The sequence below is a fragment of the Sceloporus undulatus genome, chromosome 6 (genome assembly GCF_019175285.1).
Source record: "Sceloporus undulatus isolate JIND9_A2432 ecotype Alabama chromosome 6, SceUnd_v1.1, whole genome shotgun sequence".
Taxonomy (NCBI): Eukaryota; Metazoa; Chordata; class Lepidosauria; order Squamata; family Phrynosomatidae; genus Sceloporus; species Sceloporus undulatus.
This window is the reverse complement of record NC_056527.1, coordinates 97333485-97357332: the sequence shown is the minus strand read 5'-3', so window position 1 is coordinate 97357332 and position 23848 is coordinate 97333485. Positions and strand designations below refer to the sequence as shown.

General features: G+C 40.2%; 1 protein-coding gene across 1 annotated transcript in view; it reads left to right on the top strand.

Annotated features, from left to right (window-relative positions):
* Positions 1-23848, top strand: part of LASP1 (LIM and SH3 protein 1) — a 68591-nt gene that overhangs the window by 11327 nt on the left and 33416 nt on the right. The window contains exon 2 of the mRNA XM_042472623.1: positions 7338-7432. Within this exon, the coding sequence (XP_042328557.1) occupies positions 7338-7432 (95 nt within the window). The remainder of the gene's footprint in view (positions 1-7337; positions 7433-23848) is intronic.

Sequence of the window (23848 nt, the reverse complement as noted above, 5' to 3'; positions counted from 1 at the left end):
CACTCAGACAGACTTGAGCTCACTTCCTGTTTTCTTTAATTTTTTTAGCAGTCTCTCTTTTGGTCCTAAAACAGCTTGGGGATGCTCAGAAATATGGCAAAGTCGAACCCCATCCATTGTGAAGTATAGATAGCTGGTTTTAGAGAAAAAATACATGGGTTGACATCCTCAGGGCCTCAAAAAGAAAAAAAAAGTCAGAAACACGTGGAAGTCCTAGCCTATTTGTTGTTGTTAACTGGCATCAAGTCAACTTTGACTTATGGTGAGCCCATGAATGGGAGACTTCCAAGTCACCCAACCAGCATTCTCAGGACTAGCAGACTCAGAGCCATGGTTTGTTTGGCTGAGTCTATCCATCTGGAATGTGGCCTTCCTCTTTTGCTACTGCCTTCTACCTTATCAAACATTATTGTCTTTTCTGGTGAGCCATGTCTTCCCATAATATGTCCAAAGTATGGCAACCTTAGTTTAGTCATCTTCTAGGGAGAGTTCAGGCTTGATTTGCTCTAGGACCCATTCATTTGTCTTTTTAGCAGTCCATGATACCTGCAGAACTCTTCTCGAGCACCACATCTCAAATGAGTTGATTTTTTTCCTGTCAGCTTTCTTGTGTATTTGTAATTATCTGACTCAAACTATCATTCCTGTTCACTTCAGCTCACTCTCCCTGAGAATTACAGTGCGCCTGCATCATACGTGAACGCACTATACCTGGCTTTCAGCATATGCTGAAAGCCATGCGGGGTGAAAGGGGCGGCACATCCCATTAAGATCAATGGAGCATGCGCCGCAGTGCCATGCACAAGCCCCATTACTTTCAATGGGGCTCGAGCATACACACTTTTTTTACATGGAGGGGGGTGGGTTCCGGAATGGATCCCACACATAAAAAAAGAGTGTACTGTATAATGTTTATACATTCTATTTTTTTGTTTTATAATGTCTCGCTTCCCCAATCCACGATTCTTGAATTCCATGCCCCTATAATATGTGTGGTGCAGTCTAGGACTTTCATTTCTCCTCTGCGCAAGTCAGCATCTGAACATCCTTTTGGCTTGAGTCCAGTTGTGTTGTTAGCCCCAGTATTACTTGTAGTTGTCTTCTGCTCTACTCTGGTAGTTCACTGAGTGGTACTATCTTTTGTTTCATGTTGGATTGTCTCATATAGGGTTTCCATGGTGAAATATCTTCAAAAGATGGTTTACCAAGCCTCCTTCTGTGCAGTACTGACAAGTGTTAGCTATAGTGCTGCTACTGTTGTCTCTGATAGATCTTCCACCAGTGTCACCTACTGCTGCTGCCCAGTAGTGATTTGTCATATTTAGTCTGGTTTCTCTGCAAAAGCCTTGATGTGTATTCCTGAGTATGGCTGCATCCGCAGGAATAATCTGTTTGACACCACTTTAACTGCCATAGCTAAAAGCTCTGGAATTCTGGGAATTGTAGTTTTGTGGGAGATTTAGTCTTCTCTGTCAGAGAGCTCTGGTGCCACAACAAACTACAATTTCCAGTATTTGATACCATTGAGCCATGACAGTTAAAGAGGTCTTAAATTAGATTATTTCTGCAGTGCAGATATAGCCCCTGTCTACACACAGCAGAAAGGAAACCGTGTTGTCTTTGAGGCAGATACAGGGGACAGCATATAACACATGTTTCACTTGTGCTTTAAACTGTTTTAACTCCTGTGTTTTAACAGCATTACTTTTTTGAATTTTTAAATTGTTTTTAGTTGATCCTTATTTCTATTTGAATATAAGCTCTCTTGGATCCTGCTTTCCAAGCACCCACATTGCAGCTGTGCTTTTGAATTCTTTCTCTTCCTGTCTTAGAGCTTCTGCTTTTTCTAAACCAAGAAAATATCTCATATTGGAGCTGAGCTGAGAAAGGGGGAAAAAGATTATACACTCGCCCCTCCAGGTTCGCAGACTTGAGATGCGTGGACTTGGAAATCCGCGGTGGGGTGACTGCCATTAATGGCAATGGGGCGCACGTCTGGGGTGCACCTATGGGACTTAATATGGGCTTGAATATGCACAATATTTGGAACTCACCCCACTCATTTAGTGTAGATTTAGGTTTAAACAAATAGAATGCTGTTGCTATTGCATCTGTTTAAAGTTTGAGAATTTAACATGTGCTGAAAGGATAGGACAATGTAAGACGTAGGTTATTTCAGCTGTCTTAATAGGCATATGGTTTAGAGTGAGGACTTTGATTTTAAAGAGAAGTCTAAACCAAACCAATGGTACTGTGCTATGTGTAGATTATATGTCAATTGTATGCCATAAGGCATGTTCACAGGTTCATCAGGATAACATTCTTCACTCTCTCTCACCCACATTCAGGTCTTCATGAGATTTTTAGATACCTTAAAGATGTATGGTGGTGAGGGTTTTTCCAACCATGCAGATTGTCCCTCTTTCCAGGGAGGAGAGAATTGTTGCCACAGGCTACATGCAGCTGCTAATTAGGTGTTTGTGGTAAAAATGGTGGGGTGGTGTCTTAATCCAGCAAGTGTTACTGGTTTTTCTTCTTGGCCTCCCAGTGTAAATCATAGAGTTACCTTAGTAGAGCAAGATAATCATTGTCAATAAGAACTGATTAGTGTTTGAAGCAAGAACATTAGGAGAAAAGAAATGATGTGTCTCAACTTTATAAATGCCCCATTTCATATGCAGTAGTCTCATAATCGAGATTCTTCATGGAACCTGCTTTATGTGCTGGTTTTTCCTATGTGATGCTCAGCTTGACTACCACATTCATACTGCTGGTTCATATATCTCTACTGGTGATCAGGAAACATAGAAAATGTGTGACATACAGGCTTTCTTAGTCTGCAACCAAACTCAAAGGCTATATCCATTAGCTCTGATTTCAAAGCAGCAAGCTATAGAAGTCACACAAGGATGATTATTAATGTTAAGAGGACAATGTGTTTAAAGTGCTACAGTTCGCTTCCATATCACATGATTATTTCCAACCAGTTAGTCCATAATACTGAAATTGAGATTTTTTGTTTTTTGCCATATGTAGACCACTTGCCATGTAGTGGCTCATTTCATTTTCTCTTTTTCTTATGCATAAGTATTGATGTTTGAGAACTAATTATGAGTATAATTGATGAACGTCTTCACCCTTATTGCATTTCTTCTGGTTTTTGTGTCCCTGAAGGTTTTTTATTAGCACTTAACCTTGATATTCAAATAATATTTGAGCCTTCTGTATATATGTATATTGTAAGAAATGAAATGGTGTCACTGAGGTCTTGTAGGAACCTGCAAATATGGAGGGACTACTGTACTTTTTGAGACTTCAGATAGTTTGTTCCTGGTATTCACCCATGAGAAAATGATTGAATAAAAACAATGGTGACAAAACGCCTTCCACATATCAAGTACAGTGTGTCCACATTATACGTGGGCGCGCTATACGCGGCTTTGAGCACACACGTTCAAGCTGCGCGGGGTGCAAGGGGCAGCACATCCCATTAATTTGAATGGAGTGTGTGCCTGTGGTGTGTGTGCTGCTGCACGCACGAGCCCCATTCAAATGAATGGTGCTTGAGCATAGGCAAAATTCACCTTATGCAGGGGAGTCTGGAACGGATCCCCCACGTAAGGCAAGGGTCCACTGTACTTCATGTTATTTTTCTTTTCCATCTCCTTATGAGGTAGCTGTGTACTTGTGCAGTGCAGATGGAGAACTAAGGACAAAAGTGGCATTGTCAACGAGTGTCAAGGTGAACATGAGTTCTGCTTTTTCATGTCACCATTTCCACATACTATCCATTATGCCACAGTGACTTAACTTATTATACTTGTCATTCTTTGAATCCACCATCATTTCAGAAGCATTCACATAAACAGTATTAAAGACAACTGTCAAATATATCAAAACACTATGCCTAAATACTATACTAACCTTGCAGTGGTATGAATTTCTTTTTCTCTGCTTTCCTTAGATAGTATTGTGTGAAGTCACTTTAATATATTTCTTTTTGACTATGATGACTAGTGTGGCAGGCATCTTCTGACATGTCCATATTTGAGTATGAGAGGAATTCAGTCCTACTTATTCTTCATATACAAATGTATGTACCGTATATACTTGACTATAAGTCGACCTCATGTATAAGTCGAGGGCAAGTTTTGGGGCCAAAATTATGGATTTTGCTATGATCTGTAGATAAATCAAGGGTAAAACTTAGGGGCATGTAGCAAAGAATCCAAAGGATGAATCGAAGCAAACCAATGTCAAAGAACTTACAAAATTCCAGCAGACATAACTATTTGTGTTCACTCTTAAGGCTGGATGGATGACAGAGTAATGGGGGTCAGTCTTCCAGGACAGATTATAATCTTGCCTTTCACAAGAGGATGGTTCCTTCTTTTAAAAAAGAGTTACTTACATTGACCTTTGGATAAGGTGACTCAGGTTTTTTGGGTCAATTTTTTGACCTAATTTTCTAGACTTAAACAAGAGTATTCATCCCTTTCCACATGATTTTCCATATAGTTGGGATTGCTTCAGTGTTGAAGACTTATTACACATTTGATAAACTGAAGTGACAATTCATATGAATATGGCTGACACAAGTTCTAGTCAAAGCAGTGGCCCATGGAACGGTGTCGGCCCATGAGCTGTTGGCTGTCCTTCTATGGCAGGTTGATGGCTTAAGAAGCACTGGTCTATACTAAAGCTCCATGACAGTACTATGTTGTAAACTTTAACTGTACATACTTTGCGTTATTTGGACAATGGATGGAACCTGCATAGGCATCCAGCTCCTTCGTCTATCTGTAGGTTATACAGAATCCAAAACATTTGGTGTGTGTTTGGAAAGGGAAAAACCTTTCTCCCAGGCTGTTACAGACATCCTGAAATATGTGTATGCACAAGGAGTCAGAAAGACTTAAGGCTGAAATGGGGTTTCATTTTTATGCATTTAAGATTATGCCTGGGTACTAAAGTAAGATCTTGAATTTGGTTATATTGTCAGTAGAATTAAGAACAGGTTTTGCTTGATTGCAACCAGAGGGGCCTTTTGAATTAAAGAAAACAAAAATTTACTTCTCCAGGAACAATTTGATCTGATCCACAGATGAAGGTGCAAATCTGTTGCCTTGGGCAAAGTGAGGCAGACTCCCTCTGTTCCAGCATGTGCTCTGTTGTGGCTGTGTTTAAATATTGGGTGTGGTATTCTGATTCACATTACAATTTCCATAATATTAGTTGGCCGCAGGTTACTTCGCAAGCCTGCTAAATGTGTGTTCCAGAGAAGGAGTAAACCTATCCAGAAATCTTGGTTAAATAGTGTTGTGGCAGTTACTGCATCATGCACTTGTTATAAAAGCTGTAATTTTACTTGGGAGTGCCACTGCGGTTAGCGGTTTGGGTGTTGGACTAGTGTTGAACTTGGGTGTTGAACAAACTATGAAGACTAGGGGTTGAATCCATGCTCAGCCTTGGAAACCCCTGGCTGACCCTGGGCCAGTCACAGCCTCAGAAGAAGGTGATGGTGGCAAACCTTCTCTGAACAAATATAGCCAAGAAAACCCTGTGGTAGGTTTGGGGTTGCCATACGTTGGAAGCAGCTTGAAGGCATACAACTACAATTTACTTGTGATGAAGTACAGTACTGCTGAAAGAGAAGATATACCAAATAGGTATGATCACATGGACTTCACTCACATGGCCTAAAGCCAATTACTAGTCACAACTCAGACTGACTCATAGAATTGGTGGGATTTGTGTTTTGATTAAATATTCCATAATCGATTGAATGGATCTACACTACTTAAGAATAATCAATAGGATTCTAGCCTCAGTATCCAGTAATTTCTGTAGAACTATGAGATTACAGTATGCAGTAATTTCTGTGGCACCCGGAGAGTGTTCTTTGTTTGAACCGACACTGAGTCAGACACAATAAGAATGTATATTGCATATTATATTAACTATCAAGCTAATAAGAGATGTCTGTAGAGCTTTTAATAGTGGACTGACTTAAAAATCCATTCTTCATACCTGTATTCTAGTCACTGTTTTGTTTCTTCTCCTCCTGGGGAAAGGCATTAAGAGACTTTGTGATCACAAACTACTGTACTTTGCTTTCCACCTGAAGAAGTGAGATGTTATAATCTAGGACCTCCTTCTTAGTATCATAGGCTGACTTCTTAAACAGTGACCTTATTTCTGAACCATTTTGTTTTAAAAAATGAAAGCGAGCATTAAAAATGCCTTTAAATAAAATTATGGTTCACACTCTCATGATTTAGTGCATTTTTCAAAGGACGTGGACTTCTAAATGCAACTGTCATTACAGTTTTGTTGACCATGCACATTTCCTCATATGATGCCTTGCATTTCTGTACTCATCAGTGATGATTTTTTTTAGAATCTCACAAAATACCTGGAATTTGAAGTGCATGTAAGACAAAACAAACACGTTTTCAATAAGTACATAGCTGGTTTGAAAAGCTAAAGTTGTGTCCCATTGGTAGTCTTGAGGTAGAGTAGATGCTACATGTAAATTTACGTGAAGTTGTTACCTCACCATTCAACAGTTGTTCTATGCAAAACAGTTACACTTTCAGGCTGAAAGGTTTGGAGGAAATTAGTGTGGATTTTCAGATTACAGAGATAAATCCTATACCCTTGCTCACCAACTCCAAAGTGTAACTATCAAGCAGGCTTCGCATAAAGCGTTCCCCAGTATCTGATGTCAGAATAACTGTAGCTTTCAGTCAAGTACTACCAGTTTTCAGTGTGTTTGTACATTGGAAAACATACGGTAAATACCCCTCTTAGAAAGGTATCTGGGAATCAAAACTGCTTTTACAAGTCTTGCATGACAATCTTATCTTCCAAGACCAGATGGGAGGCCTAGGTTGGTTACTTTGTTTCAGTAAAAAGACCTTTGGGGTGTGGGATTATATTTCTGTGTTAAAACAGCATAAGGCAACTTTCCATTGAGGGGAAGGGCTTTTGCTGAAGTCAGGTAGTGAGTTACAGGTATTCCCTGTCCAGTGTGTGACTGTAGGACACAATCCTGTTAGCATTAACTAAATTATATATGCTGTTAACACTTGTTTTACCCCTAGTTTTGCTTTAAAAATAATGTATTTGGAGTTAAATGATTGCAGTAAATTACTCTTGTTTCTAAACAGGCATTTAGTACCTGTGGGGTACTCCAAAACTAGTCTGCCTGCAGGATTCTCTCAAGTGTAATCTCTAGAGGCATGCTAATAGCAATTCTGGAAATGACAATCTTCAATTAAGAGCAGTTAGTCGAAACTTTCTGTGTTAACACTTCTTTCTTATATCTTTTCCAGTACTGGCACAAAGCATGTTTCCACTGCGAGGTATGCAAGATGACCTTAAACATGAAGAATTACAAGGGCTATGAGAAGAAGCCATACTGCAATGCGTAAGTTGCTTATGCTCCTAGCATCTTGTCTTTTTGCTCTGTAGAGTTGGATATGAAAAGTATATTGCTAAGGGATGTTGCCCATCTATAGCTGTCAATGCAGTTGGATGTTGGACTTCTTCAGCAGGCAAGAGACATGAGGAAAGAAGCTGAACATGAGATATAAGGAAGGAATTGGAAGAATGTAGCATAATAGCTGCGAGTAAAAGGTAGACAACTGTGCAGAGTGGAGTCATTGCTTTCCCAATGTTAGTGACTTCTCTCAGTGCCACCTATAAAACTCGCAGGGCTATAAACAGCTTTAAAAACATTTGGAGATGATATTAAGAGAACTGTTTTATTCAGTAGGCCTGTATCCTGATTTTGTACTTGAGTCTTTATGGCTTATGACATTTAAAGGATTTCAAACCACATACTTAATACAAAATGAGTGCCAGAGAAGGAAGGACTTAGTGTCTTCAGCTACCTGTCTCTCTTCCTCTCTCTCCTGGATAGGATAGTTCCTATTAGATTGGCTGACTCTTCTCCAGGGTTGTTTTTTTCTTGGCATGGCCCATTTGTTGTTAAATGGCTCTGTGCGTGGGAGAAGAACAATCGAGCAAATGCTGGCTTGTCCAACTTCCCATTTTCTATTCTTCTTGTTGTTTTTCTGGATTAAAAATTCAGCCTATTTCAGGATGACAAAGTGAATAGTTTTGGGTAAAAGGGATTTTACTTGGTGATAATTGTGACAGTGTTAAAATATTGTTGGTATGCTCCTCAGTGAAAAGCTTCGCAATCTCATTTATAGACCTTTGTTTTAATATTTGAAAGGCATTTGTACCATGGTAGATTCATTTTAGGGTCATCATAAGTCAGGCACACAAGACACACATCCTAAATTACACTGCTTGATGTAAAGAGAGCTTGATGTAACTAGGGCTGGATTTTTGTTTGGAAAGACTGAGTACCATTCAGTTCTTATGCTCAAAAGAAAGTCTTCGGTTCAGAATTCTTTCAGTCTAAGCATACCTCCATATTCACGGCCTTGACACTAGCTATTTCGATTATTTGTGAGGCCAAGGCCGCTAGCCAGGCATTCCTCCTCCCCCTCCCTCCCGGGCTTTCCCCTCAGGAGAAAAAGCCCTGGAGCCAAATCTGTATTTTGGCCGGCTGGCCAGGCAGCAATCCAGCCAGGAAAAGGAAGAGGAGCCTCCATCTCCACAGGATCCTTTAATTGCCCCATCGCTCCCTGGGCTGTTCAAGGGGTGATGGGGCTGGCAAAGGGAGGAGGAGCCTCCATCTTGCGCCCTCCCCTCCCCCCAGACTCCTTCCCAGACGGATCACTGCCTGAGCATCTCAGGCAGCGATCTGTCTGGGAAAGGCAATTGGGGGAATAGAGGCTCCTCTTCCCTTTCCTTGTCTAGTCGCCCCCTGGGAAAGGAAGTGATCGGGCTGGGAATGGGGCAGGGAGCCAGTTAAAGGGACGGGAGGATGGGAAAAAAGGAGCATGGACCTCTGCTCCTCTTCCCCTGACCACCCCTCCTTTAACTGGCTTCTGAGTGGAGGTTGGAGTTATTCACAATTTTTCCATATTCGCGGGGGTCTCATTCCTTTAACCCTGCAAATATGGAGGGACTACTGTATATCTTTACTCTGATGTATCTCAAGATTTTCAGTATGAAAAAGTAGATGCCATAAGCCTGCAATCTGCCCAAATGTGGGAATGTGGACAATTTAGGCGCTGGACAGATGGGCAGAAGAGGGCGGTGAAACTCTGCCCCTTTCTGCCCCGATGGAGGCCACAGCAACCAAACACCGTGGCCTCTGGGAGGCCTAAAAAGAACCAGCTTCTGGCGGGTTCTTTTTAGGCTGTGCGCGGGATGCCATTGGCGCACTTGTGCACCATGATGATGCCTGCGCACTGCTGTTTGGGCGCTGCACGGTGCAGACGTCATTGTGGCGCACCCTGTCTACGTGGGCATACCAAGATGGTGCCTGGGGTGCGTGGTAGGGTTGCTTAGTGTGTAAATGCTCAGCCCCCGCACACCTCTAGTTCAGGCCCAGGCCGGCGCAAAGCGCCCATCTGTCAACTCCTATAAATCTACAAAAGGGGTTTAATGGGCACTCAAAATCCAAGTCCAGTACCAAAGATATTTTTGTGGAGGGAGTGGTAGCTTTCTTCGTCTGACATGTACACATGCCAAATTGTAACAAGAGATGTGGCATGAAGTGTTAAATCTGGGTAGTGGCTTTAAAACTAAAACACATCATGGAATCATCGAGTTGGAAGAGACCACCAGGACCATCCAATTCAACCCCCTGCCATGCAGGAACTCACAATCAAAGCACTCTGGACAGATGACCATCCAGTCTCTGTTTAAAAACCTCCAAAGAAGGAGAATCCAGCACACTGTGAGGGAATGTGTTCCATACTCAGATTCAAATTATGTAAGGTCTTTAAATGTTTAAATTGTGGGGTAAGCAGCTACCACAGGATTGAGGCACCAACAACTTTTCTGGTTGGCCAAGTGTTTGTGGGCCAATTTTTTTGTTTTTAGGTTTTTAATTAAAATAAAGTAAATAAAGTAATGACACATATACAAAATAAATGAAAGGTAACTGAAATTAAATTACAAAATATTCATTAAATGTTATTACATCAGTTAAAACACAGACACTCATTAATGATCCTTAATAGCACTTACATTGGCTTTAGTTAATATGTCATTGACTATACAGTTGACTACAGTACTGACTGGGCTATGATCTGTAGTGCATTTAGGGGTTTGTTGCTAAATTTAGGAAGCAAAGTACATTAGAGGTGTTTTTAAAAAAAAATTGAGGGGTGTATGGGAGTCACATAATTAAGTCCTTCTAAGTCTGCCATAATGATTAAATGCAGATACTTACAAAAATGATAGGAGGTAAATTCTGGGTTTTAGGGAATTATTTTTCCTTCTCACAAGGATATATTTTCTAAGATGGTGGTTGCTGGGATACATGTATAGGCATCTAACAGACAGTCTTTTTAATTTCTTCAATTGCGTTTTTCCTTTCACAAATTTACTCTGATGTAATCAATTAAAACCCAAGCAAGTAATTGGCTAGGAGTGTTTGCTCAGGTGACAGTCTAATTCCAACTCTGCATAGTTGAAAATAGGCAGATAGTGTCTCTGAATGATTTTGATTATAAGTAACGGGATTATCCTCTCTTTGGTCTATACTCATGTTTCATGTATTGTTAAAGTGCAGAATTCAGCAAAACCTCAAAGCAATGGATTCAGTACATATGTTAAATAGTTTCAGACAAAGATCCCAATATATATGTTCTCTGGCATAATATTTTGGGGATGGGGGCACATTGCAGCTGAGATAGGTATTGGCATAGTCTTGTACAGGGAAGTTTCAGTGTTGCTCACAAGGCCTTCTTTTCAAAACAGCCTCCATAAAACCAGAATTGCACAATGATGTCCTATCATTTTCTCTGGAGTGGGGAAGGAAAAAGGCCATGTTTATGCTGGCAGGAGCAAGCTTGCTTCTTCAAACATGCCTAACACAGGCTTTCCTCTGTTCATACTTTGGCTTCCTGCCAAGCTGTAAGCTTATTGCCCAGTGAGAGCAGTAGGAAGAAGGCTGGGCTTCCTCTCTCTTGTCTTGATGCCATACAGTAATCTGGAGATAACCTTCCAATCAGAGATTCTACTGTTTGATTATTTTGTCTGAGACTTTTGTGCATCATGAGGCAAGGTGAGCAGGGCATATTTGTTCTGATCTTAATGGTTTACGGCCATTCTGTCAATATTGTCTCTGAGAATAAATTAGACTGAATGATGCCCATTTAGCTCCAGCCGGAGAGCTGGTGTGGTGTAGTGGCTAAGATGGTAGCTTTGAATCAGGAAGTTCCTGATTTTAGTGTTTTTAGTCAATCCCCTATATGTAATATAGTGGTACAGAACTGCCTCATTAAGTTGATCTATGCATTACAACAAAGGGGTTGTTGATCAAAAGGGGGGCCTATATAACAGGTTGGCTATAGCTGCCAGTAAGGGAATTTTGATGAAAATGTGGATTCTTTGAAATAATTTTTCATATTTGTGTGTTGGCCCTTTTCCACTGAGCTCATGGACATAGTCTGATTATCACCTTCACAGCTATGTAAAGTGGATTTAGGGATGAAGCAGACAGTGCAAAAGGTCTGCACTACCGCTGTTCATCCTAGGATTTCAGCAGCCGCACACACCCAGCCTTGATCCAGGCCACTACCATGGTCCTGAAGTGGGTGCCAAAAAGGAACGGTACTTTACTGCTCCTTTTGAGCCCGGTTCTTTAGGAAAGAGCTGCGCTCGGGTTGGTTTCCGGTTGCATTCAGGGTGTACATCAGCTGAATGCCATGCCCCCCCAACCTTTGGGCCATCTGTCTGAGGCCTAGGTTGACTATCTTCATTAAGTGTCCCAGGATCCCAATTATCTTCACCCTGGAGATTAATCTTCCTGAATAATTACTACATGCCATTGACTCTTGACATTTATGACATCATGGCTTTTTCCATTTTTTTTTTACTTCCTTAGTCTGATTCAAGTGTTTGAGAGGAAATACTGTATATACTCGTGTATAAGTCCAGAAGTTTTAGTTTAAAAAATTACCCCCAAAAAACTGAGTCAACTTATTCATGCATCAATGTAAGTACTGTAGTTTAACTCTTATTAAAAAAAGGGGGGTGCAATCCACTGATGAAAGGCAAGAGTGTGCTCTGTCCTGGAAGCATTGATCCACTCATCCATCCAGCCCTTAGTGTGAGCACAAACAGTTGTGCTTGCTGGAATTTTGTAAGTTCTTTGGCATTGTTTTTCATTCCTTCATCTTTAGATCCTTTGTTACATGCCAACAAGTTTTACAGTCGACATATCCACAGGTCATAACAAAATCCATAACGTTGACCCCAAAATCTGCCCATGACTTATACATGAGCTTGACTTATAGTCAAGTATATAAGCTACTCACAACTCAGCACAACATGTCACATGTTTGATGATTGTGAGCATCTAATCTAGGTAAGAATCACGTCCCAAGCGTTGACCATAAAAAATGTCAGATGTACAAACATCGCATTTTAGATATAATTCTATTTACTAAGGTTTTAATTTACATGTACACCACATTTCAGGATTACAGATAGTGTGGAAAATCACTTTGAGGTTTATGTCATATAGTTTTGATCTGTTTAAGTGTTTCTATCAATATTGTAAAAATGTATAATTTAATTCCTCTCTGATGACTCAGTGAAACCCTTAGTGTAATTATTAAGGCCGCTACCAATTTATTTGCCTTCTATTATATTTATTATATTTAAATCTTAATATTAACAAATCTTTGTACTGATGCTCAGCAAGAGATGTAGAAAGCCATATTCAGAGATATGGCGTGGAAAATTTTCCAGTGTTATATTTTTCTGTGGAAAATTTCCACATCATGGAGAGAGAAGCTTCTGTGGTTAATGGAGACCTGTGTATGTAGGTCTCCATTTAACCACAGTTGTCTGGCCTATTCTGTTGCAACCAAATCAGGTAAGATGAACAAAATATAGAATACTATATAATCTTCTAGTTATTCTTGTAAAGTGACAAGCGTTGGCAGATCTTAGTGTTCAGAGTAACAGATTTAACACATGAACATGGTGTGAAGCTTGTTTCTGTTTCAAAGATTCCCTAACTTCTCAGTTAATCCCAAGTAAAAATAGTTAAGACAAAATGTGATAAGTTGTCTGTGCCTGCAGACTCACATCCATCTCTTAGTGAAATAGAATATTGAACTAGTTGTACTGAATCAGGTTTTTTTTCTGTTTTTTTAAGTTAAACTATTAATATACCTAGAGAGAGCTATTTGTTCTCTTTAGGTATGTGTCCTAAAAAGAGTTCCTTCTTGTGTTGTCTTTGGTTAAATACAAGGGAAATATATCCCATTTAAACAGAGGCTGCCATGCTTTGGACATATCTCAAGATAACATGATTCATTGGGGGGGGGGAACTATAATGCTTGGCAGAATGAGAGACAGTAGGAAAAGAGGAAGAGGAAGAGGAAGACCTCATATAGACTCCATCAAGAAAGCTGTGGCCCTGAGTTTGCAGTACCAGAGCAGGACTGTTGATGACAGGGTGTCTTGGAGGTCCCATTCATAGGGTCACTGTGAGTCCAAGCCAGTTTGATGGCAACTAAAAACAACAAATATCTTGTGCTCTTTATAATGATTACAAATTTGTTGTTGTTGTGTGCCTTCAAGTCATTTCTGACCCTATCATGGGGTTTTCTTGGCAAGACTTGTGTAGAGGAGATCTGTCGTTGCCTTCCCCTGAGGCTGACAGTGTGTGACTTACCCAGGATCAGTTTGTGGGGTTTTATGACTGAACAGGGAATTGAACTCTGCCCATGCCGAAAACCACTACACCACACTGGCACTCTATTATTCCAGTAAGATAATTTCCATATAAAACTTTGAATGTGTTTGAATATAACAATTAAAGCAAACATGCTAAATCAGATAACATTATTTAAAGTCTTGAAAATTTTCCAGTTCTACTTTTCTTGAAAACATCACTGGGCGAGTTAGAACAAAAGGTCCTACTGTACCTATGGCAGAAGAAAGGACCATTTTTCATATTTTAATTGTTTGTTACAGTAACACAAGAACCAAATTACCCTTACCAAATGGTCCTCTTCCACATTAATTCCATGGCTTTTTTCTGTTTTAGCTGCTTTATTAATTTCCGCTGCAAGCTGTATATTTCTGGTGTGACACACTCACAGACAAGATATGGGAAAGCTGTAATTAGGATCTCCCACAGTTATTCAAAAATAACTGAGGGCTGAGAGGAATTTGAACTGGAGCATTCACTCTCCCATTGCCAACCATTTTGTAACTATTCTGACATTTCTCACATGTGTACTGTGGAAATATATTTCCCACTGGTGATTTCCTTTATTGCTTTGCAGGGAAACAATTTTAAAAACTGCATAAAAAGTATACTGTATACTCCTCACATTTTAATTCACAAATAGGAAGAGAAATTTCAGAGCAGAATATGGTTTTCTATTGAGAATGAATAAAGTAGCCCAGACTCCTAAGGCTGTAAAGGGTCTATAATTTTACCAAATAAATAAAGCCTCAGGGCAGCTTTGGAATCTCAGCAGCATATGTAGCTGAAGGAAGTATATGGGAGTGAGTGCTAGTATTGATTGGAACTACCTGAGTGTGTGTTTAATTGTGGAGGCTGCCTCACTGGCACACACCCCACTGTGTGCCTTTTTATTTCTTGAAATGGTGTAGAATAGCTGGCAGGAAGCAAGTGGCCTAGTTGCACAGCCATTTCCTCTTCCCTGCTCTTGCCTGGGAGGAAGACTGTGTTCCTTTTTGTAGCACAGCTGCTTTAAAACAGTAATATCTTTTTTGCAGGAGTGGGGGGGGGGGGGGGGGGGGCACTGGAGGACAAATGCACTTGGCTGTCTACAGTTCAGTAGTCTTATTTTTAATTACAGTGTACCAGGTTTTCTAGGAAGAATGTGTATGTTGGTTAAGGGTACCATATTTTTGCCTTAATACAGGTGTCTAGGGTGGTGTTAATTTAATAATGAGTCTGCTTGGCACTTGCATAGTTGCTGATTTCTAAGCTCCTCCTCCCTCTCAGCTATATCTAAAATGGAGCTCTAAGTTGACAATAGAAGGAGGTGCAAGTTTCTGTATTATAAATGAATTCTGAAATTCATAAATTGGGATATTCAAGATTTGGAAAAGTCGGGCTTCTGTGCTATAGTATATTGATTCTTCCAGGTAAGTGAAATTTTTCAACTTGTTGAGTTCTGTCTGAAGACTTTCCATTCAAGTGTTTTTGGTGCATATAAGTGCATATCATCTTCCCCTTTCTCTATTGTTTTCTGAAGAATTACTATCATTTAGTAGTAGACCTCATGTACGTTTCAACTGTTGCACTGCATGTAGTTACCATATATACAGTGCGCCTATGTTATACACGGGTGTGCGTGGCTTTAAGCATAGATGCTAAAGCCGCACACGGAGCGCAAGGGGCGGCGCATCCCATTCAGATGAATAGGGTGTGTGCCCATGGCGCACGTGTGCCACCGCGCTGCCACATGCACAAGCCTCATTCACTTGAATGGGGCTCAAGCATAAGCGGAATTTGCCTTTCGTGGGGGGTCCAGAATGGATCCTCCATGTAAGGCGAGGGTCCACTGTACCCGACTATAAGTCAATCTCATGTATAATTCGAGGGCAGGTTTTGGGGCCATAATTATGGATTTTGCTATGACCTGTGGATATGTTGAGGGTAAACTTAGGGGCATGTAATGAAGGATGCAAAGGATGAGGCAAAGGAAAACAATGCCAAAGAACTTACAAAATTCCAGCAGGCATAACCGTTTGTGCTCACCTTAAAGGCTGGATGAATAAGAGAGTAGAAGAAGGTCAATGCTTCCAGGGCATATCCATATATAGATCTATATATTTATATGACTTACAATACAGTACTTACATTGACCTATGGATAAGTCGACTCAGGTTTTTTGGGGCAATTTTTTAATGTAAATTTATAGACTTATACATTAGTATATACAATAATTGCATTCAGTACAACAGAAAAACTGACTAGATTTTAAATAGCTCTTCTGTATCTTCCTAGAGTTCTAAAACAAACAGAAACAAAAAACTTGTTACATGTCCAGGACACCTTTGTTTTTGTATTTTGTCATCCATATCATTTCCTTCTAAAGATTAACTCCCAGGTGTTTAGGGATTAATCTTTAGCCATTTGGATGGCTAGCAGTAGATTTCTTATGTGTTACTTCATTTTCTGTTGCTTCATTTGGAGCCTGCTTTATGTCTCCAGGTAAACCTTCCACTTAATTTTTCCTTCATATTTTTTCTGAGATATGGGAAAACCAGTTTGTTGTCATAGAATTAAATTGTGGGGAATTTTGGCCATCTTTAGGTACACCTGCTTATATCAACCCCATGAATGATAGACCTCCAAATCACCCTATCATCATCATCATCATCATCATCATCCCAGCTCAAGTCTTGCAGATTTAGGACTATAGCTTCCTTGATTGAGTTTATCCATCTGGAGTGTGATTTTCCTCTTTTTCTACTGCCTTACCAAGTATATTGTCTTTGCTAGTGAGTTATGTCTTCTCATGATATGTCCAAATCACAATAGCCTTAGTTTAGTCATCTTGGTTTCTAGGGACAGTTGAGGCATAATTTGCTCTACAACCCATTTATTTGTCTTTTTAGAAGTCTATGGTATCTGTAAAACTCTTCACTAGCACCACATTTCAAATGAGTTGATTTTCTAGTATAATTAATACCCATTATTATGAAGTATTAGAGGAACAGAATTTACGGTGGCTTGAAGATATCAACTTTCCAAGGAGAAGAGATGGTTAAGGGGATAAGTCCTAATTCATGGAAGGAGAAAAGAAGGCAGCGAAACATCCACTCAGGGGCATTTTCTCTGTGCAGCTCAGTGCCACTGCAAGATCCAGGGATTTCAGAGGCTACAAACAGCAATGCTGGGAGAAAAGAGACTCCAGCCCATGTAGCAAAATTGCCCAGCTAGATGACAGGCAGCCCATCAAACACAGACCAGTGCAAAAATGAGCAGGCGTAACACCAGTCCCCTGGTTGAAGGGAGGCTCCAGGAGTTTATGGACATATGGAAGCAGGCCTTCACAGTCAAATGGGTACTGAATATCATCCTTCAGGGCTACAAAATGCTTGGGAGCCCACTGCAGACTGCACCAAGCAGAAGCACAAAGCTGAGCACAGGATCAACTGACTGGAATTCAGGGCCATCAGATTGGCTCTCTTAGTATTCAAGTGACTGGTAGGATGAAGAGCAGTCCTCATAAGGACCAATTCAGCCACAGTCAAAGCCTGTATAAACTACGAAGGGAACAGATCCTGCTCCCTCATGGAGGAGGCAAGGGTCCTCCAGGATTGGGCATAAACCAATCTGCTGTCTCTCAAGGTAGAATACCTCCAAGGTTCATTGGCTCAGCCAGACCTATCTGGACCAAACAGAATGCAGCCTTGCACTTAAGAGGTGTCCCAGCTAATAGTGACTCATTGTAGGAACCCAGAGATACATAGCCAGTCAGTCAGAAGGTCCTCAGTTTTCTGTCCAGGTACCATGCAGAGGGGGCAAAAAGGGTTGGATGTACTGATCTCTCTGTGTCCCGAGGGATTATTGTACACTTCTTGGCAACAACGCTTCACACCAGGGTGCTAAAGTGGGCAAGAACCGAAAACACCACATTGATCTTTGACTCAGACCTGGCTGAGATGGCCTTGGTGGTGCAAGATAGTCAGCTTGGTAGTGGACTGTCTTCTGCCTCCGACAAGGCTGAATTGGAGGCAGTGCTGTGTAGATGTGACCCAAACTTTGTTCTGAACGAGAACTTGCTGTTCCATAGGGAGCAGGAACTCATACTGCCAATCTTCTGCAGCCCTCTAAACGGCTGGAGAAGATCTGGCACATACTGGTCATGTATTGCACCATCAAGGTCTACCATAAGAGGACCACACAAAACTGGGTGCTCTGAAAGGTTTATTTGTTCCTACTTACAGAGAAGCATGTGAGACAACCCACGATCAAGATATTATCCAATCTTCCACAAGAAATGGCTAAATGGTTCTTTCTTTTTTTTTTTTAACTTAAGATGATCCTATGATGAACATATCACAGGGGTTTATTGGCAAGATGTGTTCAGATGGGGTTTGCCTTTGCCTTCCTCTGAGGCTGAGAGAGTGCGACTTGCCCATGGACATCCAGTGGGTTTCCATGTCAGAGTTTCCATGTGGGTTTCCATGTCAGGATTCGAACCCTGGTCTTCAGAGTCATAGTCCAACAATAGACTTGATTTCTCTTTCCAGTCAACCCATTGTAACGCCAGGATAACTTTTTCCTGTCTTGCGTTGTAAGTAGCTGTAAAAGGAATAGTATTGGCTTTGACACATTTCTTGAATTACATTTGTGCAAGGATGTTGGGATCTTTAACACCCTTTTCTGGAGCTGTTTTCTAAAATGTTTCAAATTTTAACAGTTTTCCTATAATGAATTTCTGCTCCTTTAAAAATAATTTTCTTTCCTTTACATCAAAACTCAGAGGCCGTTACTAGAAACCCTCTGTTTGAACATGAGCATTAGTTGCTGTTGCCATGGCAAACTGCAGAGCTTGGCTGTCTGCAGTAGCAACATAAAGCTCATGAACCGTGACTGAACCATAAATGTGCCAGCGCTGCTATCCATAGTACATACATTTGGAAATTTGGGATTTTTAAAAAAGCGGTATTAAAGGAGAAATGTTTCTGTAGGTTTGGTTTTCATTAGCAAATAAATTCTTCAGTGTATATAGCTTAAGTTGGTAAAATTAGCTGATTAAAGCCATGTCTTTCCTACACCCTAGTGAACAAGAGGGATCACCTCTTTCCGTATAATCCGCCCCGTGCACTCAGATCCTCTGGGAGGAATTTGTTGCAGTCCACAAAGACCAGATTGACGACGACCTCCCAGAGGACTTTTTCCGCGATCACTCCCATTTTATGAAATGGCCTGCCGGACGAGATCCGTCAAATTACCAACCTAGAGAGCTTCAAGAAAGCTGTCAAGACGGATATCTTCTGGCAGGCCTTCCCGGAATAGAACCCGGCCATGTAACACTTCCCTCACAGACATATATAAGTGAAGACTCTGCCCACCGTTATTCTATTATTGTATTATTATTTTTAGATTTTATAGTCTGTAATTTTAATGGATAGAATTGTTTAATCCTTTTTTTAAGGGGTGGGAATTGTATATATCGTATTTTTTAAAGGTTGTATGCCACTTTGATTGTGGTAACAAAAAGCGGGATATAAATTAAAGGTTTTATTATTTATTTATTTATTTAATGATGGTTCTCATTTACATAAGATCTTCTGTAATGCTGAACCAAAGAAATAAGTCTCCTTAGTTCTTTGTCTCTTGCTAGTCTCTGGTCCATCCTGTAACTGATTGTGGTACCCTAAATTCCACTTATCTCAGAGCCTGAATTCCCTTTCTGTCCACTGTTTGGCTAGTATTGTGGACTCCTTGGGACCCCCCCCCCTTTTTAGATTAACTTGCAGACTCATACCCCCCCCCACTTGACATAGCATATGAATAAAAATAATTTGTTTTTGTTGATGTGCATATTTTCATTCAAACATTCATGTATATTCACATGTTAACATTTTATAAGGAAATAACATCGTTCAAAATAGAACAGTTTTATTTACATAAATCAAATATTTATCTCAATATAAAAAGTTTGGAACATTAAAAATTTTGGAAAGAGGAGGAGGAATTAGGGCCTCCTACTCTTGCACCCCCCTTGAGCAATTCTCACACACTGCCAGGGGTTCCACCCCGCTATTTGAGGACCACTGACCTAGAGCCATGAAATTTACATTCTGTTCCACATATTCACCCTGAAGTTTGGCCCACTTGTTTCTCAAGTTTTTTTAACACCACCAAATTCTTTCCCCTGATGCTCTGCTGCTGTTAACACCTCTGAATCATTTGAAAATTTCCTTCCTTTTAAACTCCTTTTAAGGTTTGGAAACAGGAAATAGTCAGATGGAGCAAGATCTGGTGAGTAGGGTGATGGTCTCTGTACTCAAACCTCAGGTTTTTCAAAACATCTATCGTCTTGCCAACCCTGTGAACAGCTGCATTGTCCTGGAAAAAGAGAACACCTTTTCTCTTCTTTGCTGTTTTTCCCTCAGTGCCTCTTTTAATCAGCACAGCAAGTTCGAGTAGTATTCTGCATGAACTGTTTGGCCCTCCTGAAGATAGTCATCAAAATACCTTCCTTATCCCCAAAAACTGTGACCTTGAATTTCTTTGGCCGTGGGACTGTTGTTTGGTCTCCGTATCATAGTGATGTAACTATATTTCATAAGCAGTGACATATGATTCCAAAAAATGATCACTAAATCACTCAGAATGCTTCAAAATCACCTTAAAGGTGTCCACTCTATTTCTGGTCAGCATTCAAACATTTTGGTATTTGCTTGGCAGGCAGCTTCTGCAAAGCCAACTGCTCATGAATTATAAACCCAGTGCATTCCTGGGATATCTCTAGTGTCTCAGCAATTGTTTTAGCTGAGATTAACCAACCTGCCAAAATTAGGTCATCAACATGCTCAACATTTAAAGAGTTGACACTGTTGAAACCTCCTCAGACCCTGCTGCATCTTTAGCCTCAAAATCTCAAAGCTGATAGTTGGCACGCCACTTCTTTATAGTTCAGTATGACAGGTACTTGTCACTCAGTGTTTCCATCATACACTGGTGGATTTCCTTTGGAGTTTTTTTTTCTGCAGGAACAGAAACTTCATCAGGGCCAGAGTTCATCACTTGAAATTTTCATACTATTCATTGATATGGCTCTATCAGTAATCTAAAAATAACCAGAAATTGCTTCAATCCTGCAAATTAACATTTACAATACAAAAGAACACTCTTTCAAGCTACACTGAATTTCTCAAGAAGTCTTCATGTTTTGCATCAGGAACACTTTTTTGCATCGTTTGTTTGTTTGTTTGCATCAGAAAGTTAGTATTCTCTACCTACATAGGAACCTTTGGTTCACAAAGGAAGGAGGCATGGTGGATTCCAAGGAAACATCTTTGAATTGCAAATGGACATTAATTTCCTTGACTTTGAAAATCTACCAGGGACCGCATGGCCAAAGGGGGAGGTGCCAGCCTGCACATAGCCCTCACTGCTATCTGAACTAAGACCAGAAACAGAAAATGCAGGCTATGATTAACATCTTCAATTTTCCCCCCTATTTGTCTGATGAAGAAGCTATTGTGACTTCGAAAGTTTGCAACATGTAATTGTTTGGATATTACTGGATTTTCTATCTGGCCAACACAGCTACCCTTAGATGTCTAATGGATTAAGTTAGCTACTCTGGTCAGGACTTAAATAGGATTTAGGCCAATTATTGTTTTGACATGGAAGTGTTTTATTAGAAAATACAGTATAGGAAAATAGACCCTGGCTGTCCTTTTTTGGTAGCAGCTGCAGATTTAATATAGCATCAAATTTGGCCCAAAGGTAATTGGAGCAGAGAGAAGTGACATGGATTCAAAATGGCAGCCTTCTGTACATATGATGATCCTGCTGTTACGGTATTTTATTTAGTTCTCAACAGTCGCTCTGTACAGTATTAAAGATTTTCTTATAAGGGCTTCAGAAATGCAAAAATGCAGCATTTTAATGCTTCTATAACTTGATATAAAAAGAAAAAAAACCCTCAAAGCTGGGTCCATTGTACCCCACATATTTGTGATACTTCACATTTTATTTGTTTGGTGTTCCTTTTGCAGGGCTGGCATGCAAGGAGGCTTCTAACAACATTAAAAAGAGTCGAGTAAAATAGAATCAATTATACATATTCAGATCCAGTTTAAATATTAAAACAATTGAAAAACACCACTCTTATAGTAAAAAAGTAAAATGTCCACATATCCACTTTAAAACCTATAAGCATAATGAGCAGGCATTCTGAATGCCTGTTGGAATAGAAGGGGCTTTGCTTCAAGATGAAAATATTAAGATCATAATATTTTAAAACATGTTTTCTATCCTAATTACATTAATCTGCAATTATTCTTTCAAATGATGCTTCTGTTTCATACAAGAGATTGGGACACTGAGCCAGAGTGGCTTGTTGCAAAGTTGTAGCTGAAGAAAAGCTAAAATCTATATCTTTTAAAGTCTAATGTGCTTATGGCCCAGCTGTTCTGGGGCCATACCATGTGTTCATGGAATATGTAGCTATTCCATCTAAGCAGGTTATTCTGTTTTGAGATTAAGGGATCCCTTTGCAACATAGCAAAGTCTTCATTCAAGGCATTTTAACGTTGTCATGCTCACCTGTGGGGACTGTGTTCCTGCTGACATGTTTTGCCTGCACTCACAATAACGGTGAATCAGCAAAACTCTTAAATTAAGGCATGTATCCTGTCTACTTCCACCCTTTGTTTTCCCCATACTGAACATGGCAGTGAGCTATTCTGAATGGTTGTTCATTGCACTAATTCAGCTTTCACTTTTCTTCTTTGTTTTATAATAATTGGGGTGTTGACCAAACAGTAGGGTTGCCGTATTTTGAAAAGCAAAAAAGAGGATACATTTATCAGCAGTCTACTTTAAATGACTAGTCACTATGACAGCTCTCATTTTAAATACTCTTACTATATAAGCTGTGATAATAACTAGCAGTCTTGCTGATCTTAATTGTATTTAAATAACAACAATTGTATCGTTTAGTGATATTTAATAGCAACAGTTGTTTTGTTTACCTCAGCAATAGTCCAACACCACCTGGGATTAGAGGCTCATCTGTCATGCCTGATCTTCTGTTACTTCAGTACTGCAGGTTGCCAACAACAGCCCTACAAGGTAGAGTTGTAGCAAGGAAAACTGTCAGGGTGACTGAAAAGAACAACTGTAGATGGTGAAAGGGGTAGTGGATGGAGAGTCTTGAGAATGTTAAAGGTGTGGGGTGATGAACATATAAATATTCCAGAGGAGAGGGAAGATGCCTACAATAATTCCATGTAGTAGTTCCTTTGTTCCAGAGCTACTGTCACCACCATTATTCTACTTTCCCCCTTCTGCTTCTCCCTCTGAGTCCAATAGACATAGAGTGTGACACAAAATTACAAAATATAATCTTGGCCATCTGTAGTGATTGGATGTTCTCTATATGGTGCTTTGTTTTGCTCCATAGATTTATGGTAATTAGAGATTTTTAAAGGCTGCTCGCTTCTCAGTTTCTGAAGTGAGGGAAAATCTGGACATTTAAAAAAATGCTTCGGGCAGAAATTTTAGCTTTGAGAAGAGGGCTTTGCTGGGAAAAGGAGAATATATCATAATCCTACCTGATGGTCTTACTGGGTACTCCTTTTTGTTTCTATGTCTTGGTCATCCTGATATTTCACATCTGATGTCTTGAAATTGCATATTCTTCTCCCACCCACTCCCTCGTTCTTGGAGGCAATGGCATGGTCATGGAGACTTACACAAATGGGTTGTCTGTACCTGCACAGTACATCATTTGAAGCCTCCTAGAGTTAGGGATTAAGTGTTTGGTGGTAGTCCCTCCCCTGCTTGGTCCACATGACCAGCACAGTTCCCATAGCCTCCTCGCCTGCCCCTGTCAGACACATTGTTCCAGGTGCTCATAGACCTGCCATTCAGTTCTCCTAAGCTTACAAATGGAAGAGCTTTCTCTCCTTCCTTTTTCCATTCAGGTGCAAATTACCCATTTTTTGGTGTTACTCATCTCTTTGTGTGACATGGGACATGGGAATTTGTCAGACAAGG